The sequence below is a fragment of the Myotis daubentonii genome, chromosome 6 (genome assembly GCF_963259705.1).
Source record: "Myotis daubentonii chromosome 6, mMyoDau2.1, whole genome shotgun sequence".
NCBI classification, from domain to species: Eukaryota; Metazoa; Chordata; class Mammalia; order Chiroptera; family Vespertilionidae; genus Myotis; species Myotis daubentonii.
Genome location: NC_081845.1, coordinates 85,565,420 through 85,585,370, shown reverse-complemented (window position 1 = coordinate 85,585,370; position 19,951 = coordinate 85,565,420). Strand labels below are relative to the sequence as shown.

General features: G+C 49.1%; 1 protein-coding gene across 1 annotated transcript; it reads right to left on the bottom strand.

The window, feature by feature from the left end:
* Positions 1-88: 88 nt before the first annotated feature.
* On the bottom strand, positions 89-18,531 carry MRPS18A (mitochondrial ribosomal protein S18A). The gene is made up of 6 exons (XM_059701591.1): positions 18,376-18,531; positions 9,394-9,425; positions 6,909-7,016; positions 3,639-3,762; positions 3,370-3,439; positions 89-491 (listed from the first exon to the last, which is right to left on the bottom strand). The coding sequence occupies exons 1-6, from the start codon at positions 18,485-18,487 to the stop codon at positions 344-346; spliced, it is 594 nt and encodes a 197-aa protein (XP_059557574.1). The 5' UTR covers positions 18,488-18,531; the 3' UTR covers positions 89-343.
* Between the last annotated feature and the right edge of the window lie 1,420 nt (positions 18,532-19,951).

The window sequence follows — 19,951 nt, the reverse complement described above, 5'->3', positions numbered from 1 at the left end:
GCATTATGCAGCCCAGCACGAGATCGGTGACTGCTCAGTAACTGGCCGGAAACAGGCCCAAGCCCCCACGCAGTGAGCACACATCCAGTGGGTGAAACATGAGCCTGGTTTATGACATTCGTTGAGCAAAACTCCTGTCCCCTAGCACAGAGTATGGCCGCAACTAGCCATGAGACCATCGTGGTTGCCAAAGAACCCAACTGCCCTGCCTGCCCCCAGCTCCCAGCACTGCTGCTGGAAGGCGGAGGGCATTGAAGGTGGCCCACTGCCCCTTGTGTCCTTCATGTCGGAGGGGCCAGGCCAGCCGTGGGAGGGGCAGGAGTGCAGGAGCTCTGGCCAGGTCCTAACCATGATACAGCACCAAAGGCTTGCTTGAGTAGCAGACGTTGTCTTTCAGGAGGGGTGATCCCACAGCCATGCGCACCTTATTCCAGCGGTGGCCTTTATTGTAGATGGGCTTGACGGAGCGGCGGGACCAGCGGGTCAGGTACCTGTGGAGGGAGGACCAAGAAGTGGCTGAAGGCTGGGGGCCCGGGCTGGAGCTGGGAGAGTGGGCACTGCCTCCTCAGGCCAAAGCTGTGGCTGTCCAACCAAACCCTTTCTCTAGTTTTCCTTCCTTGAGGAGCAAGGGCTTTTCCTGGGAGCAACCGCTGAGTGTGCTGTAAACAGATGGGCTGGGTTCTCGTTGCCGTAAGCGTGTGTGGCCAGGGTCAGGCAGCCCGGGCCACGCGCTCCCTTGATCTTTATGAGTTGTCAATGTTTATGTGTATTTGCTGGGGGAGGAGGTGGAGAAAGAGGCTACTCAGAGAGCAGATCATTCCTCTGTGGCCTCAGCCATGGGGAGAGGAGAGGCTGATGTAAGGGCCTGGAGGAATCCTTCCCTCTTCCCCACTTGGCTCCTTCTGCCACCCCAGCCTTCAGGGAGCTCCCCTGGGCAGCCATAACTGGTGTAGGCCCCTGCCCCTCACTCAACCCATGATGGGAGCCAAGGGTGAGGGCCCAGGGGGGTAAGTAGGAGAGGTGGGGAAAGATGGCTGCCGCCCAGTCCTTTGGCCTCCTTTGGGGGTGGCCAGGGCGCTGATGTTCCCGGAACAGTGGCTCATGTCGGCTGGGGCTGGGGTTTACTCCATTCAGAGTGAAACTTGGATCCTGTCCAGAGAGGCCCACCCTTTATCCTAAAAGCTCAGCTATGGCAAAGGCCAGGATCCTCCCTGCCTCCACTCTAGGCTGCGACTCAACACGAGCCAGCTCCAAAAAACCCTCAAATGATAGATTTTTTTTAATTAAAAAAAAAAATACACTTGGATGAACATTTTTAGATAAAAGTAAAAAAATGATTGCTGATTTATACATTTCAACTGAGTCTTCTGCTCTCAGCCCTGTGCAAAGAAACAGCTCTGAGTGGAGTAAGAGCTGGGGGAGGTGCTGGCCTAAGTGTGAGGCAGGCGGGCAGGAAGGACTTCTCTGGGTCTCCTGTCACTGTCAATGTCAGTGCCCCAACAGGGAGGGAGGCTGAGGAGTGGACAGGCCGAGGGACTGCCTTTCCTATGGCTGCTGGTTCTGGGGCAGCAGGAGAGTAAAGGGTAAGGGAAGGAATACTTGGCCGGCCCCTGGGCTAGCATCTCCCAGTTTCCAGAGGGGATGGGTAAAGAGGTAGGATATGGGAGCTGGTTTCCCAAAAAGAGTGCTCACTGGAATGTCAGGACCCCAGAAGATCCTCCAGGCTGACCGGGTTCTCCAGAACTGCTGCCCTAGAAGTGTCCTCCCCGCCCTGGAGAGACCGGAGGAAGCTGGGCTTCAGCTAGCCCTGGGCCTGATGCCTGTGCCACATGAAGCCGCCAGCTGGTGGGGGAGGGGTGCCTGGGTGGCCTCCAGCAGCTTTTGGGGAAGATTCCAGCTCTAGGAAGAACTAAGGGTCCTTCCTACCACACCTGAAGGGGCAGAGGAAGGAGGAAGTGTGGCTCCCCTGAGCCCAAAGCCCAAGGGCCTCTGGACAGAATCATAAGATCCCTCGCAAGGGAATCAGCCTCCATCGCAGCCAGGATTCTGACTCCCGCTCTCGCTCCCCCACCGTGGCCTTTTGCAACCCAAGGGCCCCCACACATCATCAATCCTGTGTCACGTTAAAGGACACCGGATATGCGGGAGGGAGCCTGGCCTCACTTCAAAGGCCCGAGGGCAGGATGGATTGTGTCCTTAGGCCTGCTGCTAAGTCGGGGGTGGGGGTAGGTTCAACCCCCAAATGGTCCATGGCATATTTGGGAAGACAGCGGTTACTAGGTCCTGATCCCCAGGACTGCGGGCAGACAGCCCAGCTAACCATGTGGGAGAGGCAGGTGGGGATACGCATGGGGCCAGGCCTGGTGAGGCATCAATGAAGACCCAGCTCTGGCCCTGCACTGCCACCCCAGCAATTTGTGGCTGGTATTTGCCTAAACTCCTACCCTCGTGCCTGGGTTCTGTTAGGGATCAGACTAGGAGGTTTGCTAGGGGGTGGGTTAAGTCTTGCTTTGCTTCAACCATCTTTGGTCAAGTCCAGTGGCAGCTGGACAGGTTGAAAGAGGGAGGAACCACTGATAGAGGAGAACAAGAATAAATACCAAAATCAGTTTTACAGACCTGGCTCTACTCTCAATAAGGGGGTATTACAGACCTAGGAGTATGAGAGTGTGGCAATATCAGATATGGGGGAAGGGAAGGAACACAGAACAGGATGACAGCGTTAGACAGAGGGTGCCACCCTGCTTAGGATGAAAGGCTGATTGATTAAGGATCTAGGGGCTTCCTCTTCTCTAAAACCTCAGGACCTCCTGGGTCAGCATGTGCAGCTGGGCAGGCTAAGTATACAATTCTAGGCAGCGCCATTCACAATCTAGTCTATGTGGATACTGCCTGCAAGTTTTGCAGTGTATGACTTGCAGCTATATAAAGTGATCCCACCCAGAGAGCCCTCCCATTTTTAAAGCCTCATTTTGCCCTTTAATAAACCCAATGCTGGGATACTACAAGAAGTGCTCTGACATTCCCATAGCAACCTAGTATGATGTCATAAACAGGGGATTAGCACATTCTGATGCCCAACCAGCAAACCTCCTTACGCTCCTTGCCTCTGTGCTAAGTGCCCTATTAGGGAGGGAAGAGGAAAGAGGGCTGAGGGCAGCAGGGGAGGGTCATAGAAGCATGTGCACCGTCACCTGCAGCCTCGGTGGGGCCAATGGGGGTGGGTGCTCAAGCTGGAGGGACAGCCAAAGAACACTCTGGCTTTCCTGGGCTGTGGGATGAGCTCCAAAAAATGGCTTTCTCGGCAGAATACAGTGAGAACTGGGGGCCTGCAGAATGCTCAGGGTGTTGACACCCTAGTGTGCTTACCGGTTGAGTTGAGGTTTCTTTTTTGGAACAAATCCTTCAGGAAGCAGAGGCCTGTGATTTGGCAACAGACCTGAGTGGAGGGAAGAGCATATAAGGAGATGGTCTCTGCAGCTCCCTCTGCAGCTCTTGGGGGCCACAGGGAAAGCCAAGGGGGTGGAAGGCTGGCACCGAGGGGATTATAATGAAGACTCTTCCAGGAGGGGCTACAACATGGGGCAGCTGGTGGGGGTGTGGGGGTGTGGCACCTACAGCCCCAAGGGGAATTCTACCTGCTCGGTGGGCCATCTTCACACACTCCTCAATCTTGCGGTGCTCTTCCTGGCACAGGCCTGTGATCTTTCGAGGCAGCATGCCTCCGTGAGGCCGGATGAACTGACTGAGCAGCAGAACATCCTAGAAGAAACAAAAAATAGGTGAGGGTCACCGGGGTGGACTTTTGATGCTGGGAAGCCAGGCCACGTGACTTATAAGGGAGGCTATTGACTCTGGCACTCCAAGAGGTCGAGGTCTCTATTGGGCACTGACCTGAGACTACTCCCTCCACACAGAGCTTTGCACACTGGTCTACTACCTTCTCCCTTACAAAAGTTAAATCCAACTGTTCCCCCCCCCCCCCAAATTTATTTATTTAAAAATATTTTATTTATTTTATTTTTTTAAATATATTTTATTGATTTTTTACAGAGAGGAAGGGAGAGAGATAGAGAGTTAGAAACATCGATGAGAGAGAAACATCAATCAGCTGCCTCCTGCACATCCCCCACTGGGGAAGTGCCTGCAACCCAGGTACATGCCTTGACCGGAATCAAACCTGGGACCTTTCAGTCCACAGGTCGACGCTCTATCCACTGAGCCAAACCGGTTTCGGCTTTAAAAATATTTTAAAATTGATTTCAAAGAAGAAGGGAGAGGGAAAGAGATAGAAACATCAGTGATGAGAGAGAATAATTGATTGGCTACTTCCTGTACACCCCACACTGAGGAATAAAGCCCGCAACCTGGGCATATGCTCTGACCAGGAATTGAACCGTGACCTCCTGGTTCATAGGTCGACGCTCAACCACTGAGCCACACCAGCCGGGCTAAATCCCAACTTAATAAGATTTTCTGACCCCATTGGCAATCCCAAGAGCTTTTAGCTCCTCGATAAGATAATCTTTTTTTTTTTTTTAAATATATTTTACTGGTTTTTTACAGAGAGGAAGGGAGAGGGATAGAGAGCTAGAAACATCGATGAAAGAGATACATTGATCAGCTGCCTCCTGCACACTCCCCACCGGGGTTGTGCCCGCAACCAAGGCACATGCCCTTGACCGGAATCGATCCCAGGACCCCCCAGACTGCAGGCCGATGCTCTATCCACCAAGCCAAACTGGTTAGGGCAAGATAATCTTTTGATAGAGAATAGAAACTCTTCAAGAAGTGTTAACAATCTTTCCTTCACCTGCAGTATCTTTCCTGGTGACAAAAGGTCTGTTATTCTCCCAGGTAGAGAGTATGCCATGTATGTCCATACAAGGAGAAAATCTTCTCTCTCTGCCCACAAAGCCTCTGTGCCACAGGCCAGAATACATGCAGACAGTCCCTCCACCTTGTGCCATTCCCTCTGAAGTGCTAGTCAGGATACACACTGGGGAAGGGACCAAGGCTGTGAAGTTAACCCCCCATCTTCTAAGCCCCAGTGACCAGATGTGAATGGACGCTCAGGCTTCCTCTGGACCATCGGGCTGCTTTGAAGAGTCAAGGGAACAAGGATAAACAGAGCCAAAATCAAGACAAGAGACCATTTCTGACCCCCAACTCTCACAGGATAGTTGAGGGGGTTAAATAAAAGCCACCACCTCCCCTCCTTCCCCCCCCCCCCCCTCCTCCTCCAGGAGCCTGGCATACCCGTCTTAGCAATCATGTCCACAAACTGACTTGCTGCCCTGGCAGGCGCCTCGCTGTATAACCGCAGATTTGTTTTAATCACTGGACAGCTCCTGAGGGACCCAGACCCCCCAATTCCCACCCCTGTAATCTTCCGAATCTGATGAAAAGAACTTGGATTGGATTATCCAGGGCTAATAAACTGGGCTCACTGCCCTATCCTCCCCCACTGCCAAGGAAGTTAACAGCTTTGTGCAGCTCAGGCTAACGGTGTCCTGAGTGGAAAGGGGTAAAAGGAAAACAACTTTAGCCTTTACCTCGGAGGGGATTGGATTTCTTCTGCTGGGTAAGCAGAGCCAAGTCTATTTCCTGGAAACGGCTGGTAGGAAGAGTGCCCCATGGTGGTCAGGCAGGTTCACCTCCCCATCTTCAGCTGGGATTCCAAGTGTGGCCACAACCCCACCAGCTTCCATGTAACAAGAAGCTGTGAATATTGCCCCGTGGCCTGCAAGCTTCCTATTACTCCAGGCGGCCATCAGCAGCAAGGCCCAGGGCAGAGTGAAAGAACACCCCCTCCCCACCCCTGGTGGCCTAAAGCCAAGGCTCCCAGCCTGGGAGATTAGTTGGGTCATTCTGTTCAGATCCCATGGGCATGTGGCCTCTCCTGCTCTTACCACCTGACCGGGATCGCTGCCCTTAGTCATCCCATCCCACAGAGGGGCACAGGGACAACGGGCAGGTCAAATTGGCCCAGAGCCTGAACCACCTGAAACCTAAAAATAGGGTGCTTAATGCCACCAACAGAACTCTGAAGGACAAGTGTGAATTTCTCCAGGGTCGTGTCCTCTTCCCCAGGCCCTCCCCATTGCTAGAGAATGCAGAATAATAGTTGGGATCGTAGTGGGGTTTGTATCTCCAGAGTCTGATAATTAGCTGGGTGACCTGAGGCAAGTTCATTAACTTTTCCCTGCCTCAAATTTCCTTACCTGTAAAACCAGGAGGAAAAAAGTACCTACTTCACAGGGATATTGTGAAAACTAAGTGAATGAAGATGTGTAAATGCTTACAACAGTGCCTGATGCAGAGCATGTGCTCAATGCAAGGTGCTTATTATTCACTGTCATCATCCTGTGGAAACAGATGAAGAGGCAGAAGAGCTGGAGCAAACAGGGGTCTCTGTAGCTCCAACACAGAGACAATAACGTGTCTCCAGATCACAGTGAGGTCTTTCCAAATAGCCTCTCATTATAAAAGAAAGCAAGCCAAACTCAGATCCTGATTCCACCCTCTTGGGAACATAACCCTGCAAGACTGGGGTACAGGGCTCTGGTGGTCTGATTCACACGCAACCAGACAATGAACTAAATGATTCTTAACCCTGGCTGCACATGAGAATCATCACCTGGGGAGTTTTAAAAAATAATGATGGCCAGGCTTTACCCCAGACCAACTGAATCGATGTCTGGGGGTGGGGCCTGAACGTTTTTTAAAGCTTTCCTGTAATTCTAATGTGCAGCAGGGCTGAGAGCCACTGGACAAAATGCTTGTCTCTGGTGGCGCCATGGGATGCAGCAGTGGCCATGGGGGAAGGGCTGGGGCGGGGATGCTGCTTGTTAACCAGGGAATATGGCCTCTAGAACATGCAGAGCCCCGTGTCTTTGCACACTCACCTCATAGCCATACTTGTGCTTCAGGTTCCACCGGCAGATGGGGCACTGGCCAGAGGGGTTAGGGGGATTTGGACTTTCCCGGGGAGTCTCTGTGATACGGCCTTCGATCTAGGAGGCAGAGAAAGAAAGCCAGTGAGGGAGAGGGCCGTGCGGTCACTAATCCTTGAGCAACTCTCCAATCTGGTGGGACTGCTGGTGTAACTTCATCTCTGGGAGTTTTGTGGGAGCAGGTAATAGGTCTTGGCTGGACCTAGGGTGGTGGTTTTGCAGTGGCTATATATTGGGCCCTGCAGTGTCCACAGAGAAGTGACTTGGTAGCCTTAAGGGCAGTGGAAACTGCACTTAATGCTGGTGGCAAGAGGGAGAGGTTTGCTGTATCAGCTGAACGCTACCTTTCCTTCCTCACACAAACAAAAACCACCTTTGGGAAGAAGTAAGAAATGCACATGGTAAAAAGTTTCAAACTGCGCAGGGATGTAGAGTCCACAGGAAGTCTCCCTCCCATCCACCTATCCTTCTGAGGAAACGGCGGCTTCCAGCTTTATCTTACAGAGCGAAGTCTGTGCCAGTGGTGCTTAGCCTGCCATGATTTTGTCCACTCTTCCCCATGGGACGCGGGATAACGTCTGAGGCATTTTTAATCGACCGTCACAACTGGGGGATGGGGTGCTATTGGCAGCCAGCAGGGAAGCTAACCATCCTACAGTGCACAGGACAGCCCCTCCCAACGAAGAACTGGCTGGCTAGCCTAGGATGCCAGCCAACAGTGCCGAGACGAGCAGATATCCGTGTGCACTCCTGCTGCTTCTCTCTCCCCTCTTTTAAAAACACAGTTGGGAGAATACATTCCCATCTTCCTCCTTGCTTCCATTATTTTGGATGCCACCTTTTCAACCATGCTGAGGCCACGTGCAAAATGACCTCTGCTGTGGCTGTTGGATCCTGTGACACAGCCTTGGAATTACTAAGTGCAACGGACCACTGATGTGGGAGTCGGCTCCAATGGCAACGGGAGTTTAGAAAGCCTTGCTGACTGATGCCATGGATTAGGAGAGCGAGGCTGGGACAGGGCTCAGAGGCTTTGGAAGGGAAGCAACACTGTCTCCTGAGGCAGAACTGGCAAACAGGAGAGGAGCTGGAAGCAATGCTTGGTTGTGCAGGGCACTGCTACCTACCTTTCGGCCAAGGCCAGAAATAGAGAAATGTGCTAAGGAAAATATGTAGGTGTGAGTAGGCTTGAGAGGGGTTAAGGTGATCTGTGGGGGAAGAGCTAGCATTCATTGATTCCCCATTATATGCCTGGTTTTGTGCTAATCATGGTTCACACGTATCATCTCATTTAAGCCCCACAGCCTAGGGAGGGAGGCAGCATGATCTTACTTTATAGATGAAGAAAGTGAGACCCCAGAGAGTGAGCAATAAATACCATCAGCCAAGGCAGCGCCTCTCCAGCCATGGATGGGCTCCCTCCCCCAAGTTTCTCCTAATGCCACCATGTCTCCATGTTCATTCTACAAATAGCGAATTCATGCCCCACGTGAAACACAGTCTTCACACTCAGAAGCCAGATGTGTTTTCTCTCCAACAGCAAGGAGTTCACAGGCTAAATGCTTGTTTCAGCTTTGAATAAGGAAATAAACAAGGTGCCCTAAGGGGGTGGGGGCCCTCTCAAAAGAACTATTTTGAGGTTAAGGAATGCAAAAGCTGAGGGAGCATTCTGGGGAAGACCCAAAAAGGGAACCCGAAAACCTTGATCTGGGGATAAGGCTGCTTGGCTGGCTGCCAGAAGGGTTAAATCCCTGGTTGACATGGAAGCTATACAGGCTTCTAGGAGCTCTGTGGAGTGGCTGCGGATTGCTCGGAGGCATGGAAAGCCATGTGAAAACAAAACTGTCTTTTAGGGATTATAGGATAATCTAGGCCTCATGACTCCTGGAGGAAGGGAGGTGAGATGGGCCCAACAAGGGAAAGGGGGAGTGGGTGGATCAAGTCATTCCAGCTTTCTTACCAACAGACAAGTCAGGGTGCTAGCTAGTAGCCCAGGGTCCAGAGAGTGTCACCTTTTAACTGCAGCACTTAAGGAGTAGCTTAGTTATTCTGGGCAGAAAGGAAAGGAGCGGAGATCCAGGATCCTGGCCCTGGATCAACTTATTCTGGCTCTTTAGTCCTGCCATTGCCTTAGTTTCCCCTTTGGAAAATTAATTTATCACCCTCCAAAGAACATATCAGTAAAGACCTCTGAGATCTTGTCATCCACATGGCTATTTTAATCAAATAACAGATGCTTCAATCCAGGTACAAGTGACTGTTCCTGATTAACCACACAGCTTGAAAAATAGTAGACTGGGAGATTTATGGTCACAGAGGGAGCTGATCCTGGAGCTAGGAGTCCAGTTTGGATCTCCCTCCTCCCCTCCCTCAAAGGAGCAGCCAGGCAGCTCCAAGTGTTAAAGAGGTTATAAATGGCCAACTTGATGATACTTACTATAGTTGTCTTCCCTTTTTGGATCTCCACCACTACAGAGATAAAGGGGAAAAATTAGGTCAACCATTTAATAAGGAACAGGGAGTTTCAAATAATAGCTCAAATTCTACAGCAGAAAAATAGAGCCTTCAATCTGCACTCTCCCACAGTCCCCACCTCGAAGAGAAAGCATTGCAGGGTTCACCTCCAAGTGCCAACGCTCTATGCCCTTGAGTCTGGGTGGGGGCAAGCCCAGATGCCCAAGTAATATCATCTCTCTGGGATTAAGAGTCTCCACACTGTTTTTGCCTTTCTAAACCAAGATTTATCTTGGTGCTATCTAAAGAAATTGGCAACATCCTGTCCTACTATGGCTAGCAATAATGACCTAAGAGTGTGTGTGTGTGTGTGTGTGTGTGTGTGTGTGTGTGTGTGTGTGTTGGTGGTGGTGGCAGCAGAAGCATGCAAAAGACCTTCAAAAGTACCCACTGTATGTGTCCTTTTACTAAGAGAATCAGACAAACATAATTTCTGACCTTATTAGTTTACAATCTAAGATACAGCACTGAACTAACACAGCTCCAATGGCCCTGGGCAGATAAGCAATGAGACAAGTTCACTCCTAAAAGATCATTCTGGGAACCTTGTGTTAAAACTATATGAGGACAACTGTGTGAGTTAAATCCTCTTCTTATCTCCACTCCTCCTGCAGGGTTGCATTTTGTTATCCACTGGAGAGGTGTGATAAAAGAGGTGGGAGTGCCCTGGCTGGTGTGGTTTATTTGGCTGGGCGTTGCCAGGTGCATTTCGGTTGCCAGTTGATTCCCAGTCAGGGCACACACCTGGGGATGTGGACTCAATCCTTGATAGGGGGTGTGGAGGAGGCAGCCAACAGATGTTTTGCTCTCATGTTGATGTTTCTCTCCCCCTCCCTTTCTCTCTCTCTAAAAATCCTATATAATAAAAGGCCAATATGCAAATAGACCGAAAGGTGGGACAACCAAACAACTGGTCACTATGATGTGCGCTGACCATGAGGGGGCGTGCGTGGAACATGGCAGGTGTCAGCAGCAGGCAGCAGAACGAGAAACATGGCATTGGCAGCGGCAGGATGGTGGAGCAAGTGAGTGGGGGGCACCAGACCAAGGTGGGGCACTGGTCGCTGTCACTGGGGCGAGCCTCTGGTGGATACTGAAAATTCTTTGCTCCCACGTGCCGTAGTCCTGCCCAATGCTCGCACCCGCTGCTGGCGCCTGGCACCGGCCCTGATTGCTCGGCGCTGTCAGCGGGTGTGAGCGGTGGCTGCCCGCCCCGATTGCCCCCAGGGCTTCTCCACCTTTCCCTGCTCCTGAGGGGCGATCAGGGCAGCAGCCACTGCTCACACCTACTGATGGTGCCAGCCCCACCTGCACCTGCTGCTGACGCCGGCCCCAATCGCTCCACGCCATCAGCGGATGCATGCGGAGCTGGCTCTGTCAGCACATGGGAGCAGTGGTAGTGGGAGCAGGGCTGCCGGCAGACAGGGGACCAGGGCTGCGATGGCAGGGGCCGGGGGGCGGAGGTGTGTGTGCGGAGGATGGGTCCAGCCCGCCCCTGTGCCCACTGCAGCCTCGTGGCCCACAGTTCCTGTCAAGGTGCATGGATTCGTGCACTGGGCCCCTAGTCAATAATAAAAAAAGAGGTGGGCATTAGGGGCCTGCAGATACTGCAATTCCAAACTGAAAGGGACTCCCACAGCTCTTTGCCTCTAGGTCTGGCAGTCAACAGAGAACCTGAGGGAAAGACAGTAAGTCACACACACCTGTCAGGCTGTACATATTTCTGACTAAGATGCTGAGTGACAACTTCAACAATATGCAAAGGAAGAACCAAGCTAAAGGCCCACATTTGGCAAATATAATCAAATAGAAAGTTCTTGGAGATCTTTGCTTGTTCTCCCATTTCTTTAGAAAGAGAGAGCCATAGCTCTTAGCATAGGAACTGGCACACAGTTCCACACAGATGCTCAATTAATGTGTACTAGCTCTCAGGGAGCAAAATATTCGTCATGGTCCCTTCTGACTGCTAATTACTGTAATAGGAAACTTGGGCCCACATAACTGCAAACTGTCTCCACACATACTAAAATCACATGTTAACAGCAGCGTGGCCACCACAATTAGTTTTACTCAGTTCTAGTCAAGGCAAGATTACAGATTAAAAAGAGCCTAAGGTTCTTAACTTTGACAATCTAGTCAAAGTTATGGATCTCTCCTTAGCACACATACAATTAAACATGAATTTTAATAGGCTCGCAGACCCCTGAAGCTAAATATACAAATAGTAATATTGATTTTCTCTCAGTGCTGGTAGTAGGGGATTTTAGTTTCTTCTTTATGCCTATCTGTATTTTCTAAAGTTTCTAAAATAAATGTGTACCGTTTTTGCAATAAACAATAAAAGAGAAAGAATATGTCTAAGGGAAAAAAGTAAGGCAATTCTAACCCAACTAGAGTCCCACAGCAGCATCTGTGATCGCTGAGCTCTGTGACTGACACCTAATTGGACACAGACTGCCTGGAATTGCTTCCCATTTGTTTCTGGGCACGGCTATTCATAAAGACTCATTACTTCTAAATAACCAATCTGAGAGAGTCCTTCCATTTCCAACTCCAGACACACAAAGTTGTAACAATGGAAGAAAGGCCCCGAGGCTTTCTCCCAAACATTGTAGTTACCAATCAATTCACAAAGACAAACTAGGTTTCTCCCTGTAAAAGGAAATGCGTCACCCCACACACGGATCTACTTGTCCAGAACAGAGACCAGCCTAAACGGGATGTGGGTGAGACTCAACCTGGTGCGCAGTCTGGAGGCCAGCACAGTTGCAAAGGGACCGTCACTGTAATGTGTCAACCTATAAACATGGGGGCGCAGAAGAAGGGCACAGCTCCAGCCCAGTAGGGCTTCTAGGCACCCCAGAAACATCGCACATTTGTAAAAAACTAAGTAGGATGGAGGGTGACCAACTTAGAGCAACAATAGTAGGAGGAAAGTTTTTAAGAATTAAGATCAGAAACAAAAGGAGAACCATTCTGATACCACTTGAGTCAGCACTAGAACAATGCCCTGAAACAGATAAACATGTGGTTCCCTTCTCCATGGAGGCACTTGAGTCCTAATCATGAGGTAAACAAGTCTAACAAAACACACATCACTCCCCGGCAAAGAACCAAACCCTGAAGTCATCCCACTGGCCCCTGGAAAAGAGATCAAAGACCATGGCAAGCTCCACTGTTCACAAGCTCCCCACACAGCAACTCTGAGCCAGTGAATCATCTTACTATAAGCCAGTGGGTAAAACATTAGGCAAATGCTTATCTAATAGAGATAATTTGTGAAACCAGAAGGAATGACCTGAGAATTCACATGAGATTGAGATTAATCAGTGCAGTGTCTCAGTGCTAGGGCAGAAGGCCTGGCTGGAGCCTGAAGAGGCTCTGATAGATTTTAAGCCTCTCAAAACAGGAGATAGGAATCAAAATAGTATTGATTTTCAGTGTGCATACAAAAACATGTCAAAACCAAACAAAACCTGAGATCCATTTTGTCCCTGGCCGCCTCTCCATTTAAGAGAAGTGGGGGTGGCTAAGAAAAGCTGGACTAAGAGATTTAGGCACTAACAGAAAACTTGTTTAGAAAATGATGGAATCACCATCGTGTTCTGAGAAATGCTTATATCAAGTAAACTCAGGAAAGAAATGAAGCTGTTTTCTAAACTAGAATCAAGGGCCAAAATCTTCAAAGACAGGCACTTCTCATACAAATCAAATAATCTGTTCCACAGGAGGCAACACATTTGCTGAGCACCCGTGGAGGTACAGCCAGCTCCACCTATTGTGGAGTTACAACAGACTAGGAAGACAGTCTTTGCCCTAGGGGAGAAAAGGGAACTAAACCAAGTATGGGAACTTCACTATAATAAAGTCCATGCCTCGTAAAGAGGTCCTTTGAGTGCTTCAGTAAATACTCGTCTAGGACGGAGTCCAAGATAACTGAATTGTAACAGTCCAGAGCAAACAGCATTGCGGTGAGACTGCAGTGAGCACAGAAAGACCTTGATGGCCACATAAACACAGACAGTGAACAGCCCAACTGTTTAAGTAAAGGAGGAAGTGAGGACAGATGAATGACGAGGGGTGGAGGTGCTGCTACAGAAAGTGCCAGAGACCAAGGTCCTTCTTGGAAAGGTCCATGGAAACCGAGTCCCAAACAGCATGAGGGAATGGAGTAACTGGATGGCAGGATGGCTAAGAGGTGGCAATGAGAGTCTTAGAGGGTCAGGAGTAAAGTGCATGTTTGAGATGTGTGTCTGCACTTCTGGTCATTAACTACTTTTCTCAAACTCCCTCCTCTCTCAAGCACCACACTCTTCTGTTCATTTTCATTCCACCACGGAAATGTTCTGATTCTCTCATCATCTCCCACTTTTCACTTGGACCCCTGAGGGAATGTCCCTCTGCACTATGCTTCAGGATGAGTCTTATTGCTGCAATTCTATAAAGCTCACCTCGCTCACTCCTCTCAAAGCTTTCGGCTATAGGGCTGCCTTGTCTGAAATGCTATAGCTAACTGGAAAAGATGAAGAAAATTCCCTTCAGCCTTTACTCATTTCAACACTTTCTGATTGAGGTGTCTGATAGATCATTATAATCCTATATAATAAAAGAGAAAGATGTAAATAGACCATCCCTCTGCTACGACCACCAGCCAATCAGGAGTATGCAAATTAACCTGACAAAGATGGCAGGTTAATTTGCATACACAGGCGCTGGATGGAGAGCAGAAGAGCCAGTGGAGAGTGGAGTGGCTTGGGGAACTTTGGCTCCCCAAGCTGCCAGACGGAGAGCAGAGAGGAAGAGTTGGTGTCTTGGAGGACTTGGCAGAGTGGGAGGCCATGGGACAGAGACAGAGCAGGAAGGGAAAACCAAGATTGTGGGGAGCACCAGGAATGCTGGGAATCGTAGTTCTGGTGGCAGATGGATCTCCTAGATCAGTGATGGCGAACCTTTTGAGCTCGGTATGTCAGCATTTTGAAAAACCCTAACTTAACTCTGGTGCCGTGTCACATATAGAAATTTTTTGATATTTGCAACCATAGTAAAACAGACTTATATTTTTGATATTTATTTGATATATTTAAATGCCACTTAACAAAGAAAAATCAACCAAAAAAATGAGTTCGTGTGTCACCTCTGACACGTGTGTCATAGGTTCGCCATCACTGTCCTAGACACTAGAGCAGTGGTTCTCAACCTTCCTAATGCCGCGACCCTTTAATACAGTTCCTCATGTTGTGGTGACCCCCAATTGCATTGTTACAAATTGAACATAATTAAAGCATAGTGATTAATCACAAAAACAGTATGTAATTATATATGTGTTTTCCGATAGTCTTAGGTGACCCCTGTGAAAGGGTCGTTTGACCCCCAAAGGGGTCGTGACCCACAGATTGAGAACCACTGCACTAGAGCAAAGTGAGCCTGGAGCAAGTTACTGTTGTGGTGGGGGATGGACGGAAAGCAAAGGTGAGAGACATAAGTAAAATCAGAGTGTCTAGGAAAAATTAAAGGGAAGATATCCTAAAACTCCCAGGAAATCTCCACCAATGAAGCAAAGAAAAAAACAAAGCCTCTATTATTCTGTGAGCAACAAACCAAAATTAGTTGGGGTTTCAGACAATTCGCTCATATGATTGCAAAGACAGACAGAAACTCACAGATTAGAGAGGGCTCCCCTGAGGGCTCCCAGATTGGAGAGGGTGCAGGTCGGGCTGAGGGACCCCCACACCCCCCAGTGCACGAATGTCATGCATTGGGCCTCTAGTAAATTCAGATAAGCACATGCTTATTTTTCTTTTTTAAAATATATTTCCTTCATAAAAGCTCTTAAGAGTGATAAGGCAGGAATGAGGTCTAACACAATCTTTGCTAAGGAGAGCAGTGCCAACCATAAAGACACTAAATGGTCTTCAGCAAGTTAACGATGTGGGCTTTCAGGGAAGGGAGGGACCCATAAGGAGCCCTGCCATGGAGTACTGAGGCGATGCTACCGGGGGAGGGAAGAGCAGTGGTTTTACTCTCAACTCCGTCACTCACTGGCTGTGTGATGTTGAGCAGTTACTGAACCCCTCTGGACCTCATTTGTAAAAATGTCAGTAATATCTACCTCTAAGGATTGCTGAGAAGATTAAACAAACGTAGGTGAAAAACCTGGCAGTGTTTGCATCAGGCACTTAATAAACCACAATTTCCATTTCTGTGTTCCTTCCATAATAATATATATTTTTGGTTAATTCTCACCAGAGGATATTTTTCCAATGATTTTTAGAGAGTGGAAGGGAGGGGGAGAGACAGAGAAACATCAATGTGAGAGAGACATATGGATTGGTTGCCTCCTGATCCGGGGCCAGGGATCCTGCAATTGAACCTGGAACCAAACCTGGGACCCTTCAGTCCCAGGGCCAGCACTCTAGCCACTGAGCCAATCCAGTTAGGGCCTATTTTTTGGCTTTGTGTGTCCCTCTGGTCAAACTTTAGACCAGGTTTTCTCAACAGCAGCATGACTCACATCTTATGCCAGGTAGTTCTTTTTGTGGGAAGCTGTCATGTGCCCTGTAGGATTACAGCAGCGTTCCTGGACTCTACGCACCAGATGCCAGGAATATCAGTTGTGACAAGTAAAAATGTCTCTAGACATTGCCAAAAGTTCCTTGGGGAACATAACTACCCGCAATTGAGAACTATCGCTTTAGACTTAGCGAGTCTTTACAGGCAGGAGTCCTGGCACTGAGTACTCATGAACTCTGACTAAAATAGTATTATCTGATACTTTGAAAAGGAGGATGCTTGAATATTTCCAGCAAGACGTTCAGCTTCCTCTCCACAACTTTAGATTCTAAGTGTACAATATTATTTAGGTGTCATATATACCAGCTGGGACCAGACAAAATTAGGTATATGTGTAATATTTTATACTTTATACATAGGGGATAGAATATCAAGGAGAGCTTTTTTCATTGAAATGCTTTGGAGCCCTGGCTGGGTAGCTCAGCTGGTTAGAGGCCATTGGATTTGTTTCGATACACCAAGATTGCGGATTCGATTTCCGGTCAGGGCACATACAGTAATCAACCAATGAATGCATAAATGAGTGGAACAACAAATCGATGTTTCTCTCTCTCAAATCAATAAATAAAAGATTAAAAAAAATAAAGGCTTTGGAAACAGGTGGTTGGTTCTTCTTTGTTTAAGACGACATCAATTCAATTTAGCTTTTAGGTCTGACAGTGAGTAACAAAGAAGAGCAACCAACCCAAGTATTTATGGACAGGAGGACTTCAAATACCCACCTGATTATACAGTCAGTCCATCATTTCACAAACTTTCCAACAGAAAAAACTGAATCTAAAATATTCCTTTGTAAAAGAACAAACCAAAACGATTGCTCTTGGTTATCCTCTGGGAACATAGCAAAGCACTGTTTTCAACTTTGAATTTCATAAAGGATATGTAAGTTGCAGCCATTAATGTTTGACACTTGGTAGACACCCTCAAAAATGTTATGGGTAAATGCTGGGTTTTCAGCATGGGAATAAGGTGCAACACCTTTTCCAAGTCCTTTTATTAGCAGCATGGTCTCTTTGGTGTCTCTCTTTATTAATGGATTAGTTTGCCTAATGTTAACCGGGCAGTCTCGGGATTCTGCTGTTCTTTCTAGCAGATGTTCCATCTTCCCTTCGGAGCTAAGTTTTTCACACATACCTGCTATTTCCCTTTCTTCATGAACCATCTCTTTGATTTCCCATTCTATTGAAATTGCTGTTTGAAAGCTAAAAAAAGAGATCTCTCCCGAAACACATCCAACAGCCTCTTCCTTAGGCTCTTTTTGAACTTTCCTGTCCCCTCTGAAAACAATGACCACTCTTTTCCTCCGGGTATGTCTCAGTTTTGGTTAAAGGATGTGCGGGTCAGTACTGTGCCAGCATCTTAAAGCCCGCACCGCTCATCCTTTCCTGCTTCCAGCAGGGCACAAAGGAAGGCTATGTCTTGAAAGACCTTGTTCACTCTCCGCCAGACCCCATCCTTTTATAAGCCCATTCAAGACATCCTTCACCAAAACTTCCCATTGGGGTTGCTGTTTCCAGTAGCCGAAGCTCCCTGCCCTTTACCGCAGCGTGCACATCTCATCTCCTGAGAACCTGACTTCTCAGGAAAAGGGCTGTATTTTTTTCCCCCCTCCTGAATCTCTTGACAGCCTGAAGTAAAGCACTTGGCTAGAATACATGTTTCCCCATAAGCCAGTGGTTCTCAACCTTGGCTGCACGTTAGAATCACCTGGGAATCTTTTTAAAACCCTGATTTCTGGGCCTCATCCTTCGGAAATTCTGTTTCTTTGTTACTCAGGTTGAGAACCACTGCCCTAGGCCCTTCCTTCCAGACGTAAGAGTAGTGAAAAGCCGTAATAGCATTCAGCATGTGCCTCTGTCCCAGCTGTTCAATAGCCTCTCCTCTCGGGAGACGAGCGGCCGGGACGGACAAAGCCGCCATCCGATCACAGCACTTTCAGGGGAGGAACTGGGAGGGGAGACGCTCGGGAGGGTCTCCATAAGTCCCTCCCCCACGACCCACGGGCACTTTAAGGAGAGCGGCGGAGGCCGGAGACTAGGAAGGGAGACTTACATGCAGACCCTACCGGAAACTTCTCTCAACCCCGGGACAGGCAGGTCTCGCTCCCCGCCCTCCCCACCCGCCCCCGGCCCTGCCCGTGAGGACGGCTCGCCAGGGGTGGGAAGTCTTAGATCACAGCACCCGGGGCTGGAAGGGGCTTTCTGGCGCCCTGGGAGCGTCAGCATCTCCGCCGTCTGGGAACCGCGCGAAGGGGAGGAGGGGGCGGCGGCCGGAGGAAGCAGCCCCCGCCGCGCTCCTCTCCCGCTCCGGGAAGTCACCGGGAACCGGGACTCACCTTCCCTGAACCCGCGATCCGGAGGCCGAGCCCAGCTGGTCGCGGCAGGGCCTGCCAGAAGCCCTCGGAACAGCCTCCCACAACCGGACACCAGGGCACTGAGGGCCGCCATCTTGAGGACCCACGATGACCTCTTGGGCACTTCCGCTTCCGGAACGGCGCACGCGCAGCCGCCGTGGTGGGCGGGAGCGGTGCAGGTGGTGGGCTTCTCGCTCTGTTACCCCCGTCGCTTCCTTTCCGCTCACCTTTCTAGCTCTTGGCCAAGGGCAGAGGCCTCTGTGTCCAGGCTGTGCTTCAGTCCGAGGAATGGGGGAGGGCTGCTAGCTTCCTCGCTGCAGTCACACGCACGGCTCCTGCATCCCGAAAGCTTTTCCTTCTCTGCAAGTCAGATGTGGATTTTCAGCTTCTTGTGGCTGGAGCCAGGCCTGTACAGGAGAGTTGAGATGGTTAGGAGCTCTGGTTGTGGAGCAGCAGCTATCAGGCAAACCTAGGATAGAATTAATGTTCCCCTCCCCCACCCCATCTTCCATTCGCATCTTTGGCCAAGGCCTTTGCACAGCTGTTTTCCTCCATCTGCTCTTTGCCTACCTGGCAAACTCCTACGTATTTTTCAGAACGCAGCTCAAACTTCCCTTCCACAGTGGAGTCTTCCTTGAAAACCTCCCTGTTACCGTTTCTCAGCACCAGATACCTCTCCATCGTAGTACGTGGCATAACTGCAGTTTTACATTTGCTTGTGTGGTATATGTTCCCCCATGAGACTGTGTGCTCCATGAAGGCAAGGACATGGTTTATTGTTGACTCTCAGATCTCCAGCACATAGCACCGTGCCTGACACATAATGAGTGCAATATGTGGACAAAATGGGGCCACATTCTAACCTGACTAACTCAGAGGAGGCCTGCGTGGTGGCCTTGCAAACGCAGAGACTTAGAGTAACCACAAAGGATGGTCTCAAATGAAAACTTTTTAAATTAAAAAGCAGTTTATAGTAGTCATGTCCTATGCTGGTATCTCCCCTGACAAAGATCAACTTTGATCTTAACTGAGCCTATTGCCTTTTTGCATCTAAGATAACATACCTTTGTAACTTCCTCTTTTCTGGGTCCCTCAGGGCACAACTAATGCACCAGAGCAGGGACCACAAATTCCCTCATTGTTATCTGTTAATTGTTGACTGTTAACTATCCTGTACCTACCTATGTACCTATCATTTTTTATCCAATCCCAGAGGATCATGCCCCACCCCCCAGCTTTGCTTTCTCCCGTCTCCCTAATATATCATCAATAGATTTCATGTAATCCACTTACGTCTCCTCCTTTGATTTTAATTTATAAAAAAAGGTGGAACACTGCCATTCTCCAGAGCATTATCTTATTTCGTTGAGATTCTGCTTCCTGGCAGTTGTGAACAGTTTGGCTCAAATAAACTCACAAAAAATTCTTTACAGGTTTGAATGTTTATTTTATTTATTTTTAATATTTTTATTGATTTCAGAGAAGAAGGGAGAGGGAGCGAGAGATAGACACATCAATGATGAAAGAGAATCATTGACTGGCTACCTCCTGCATTCCT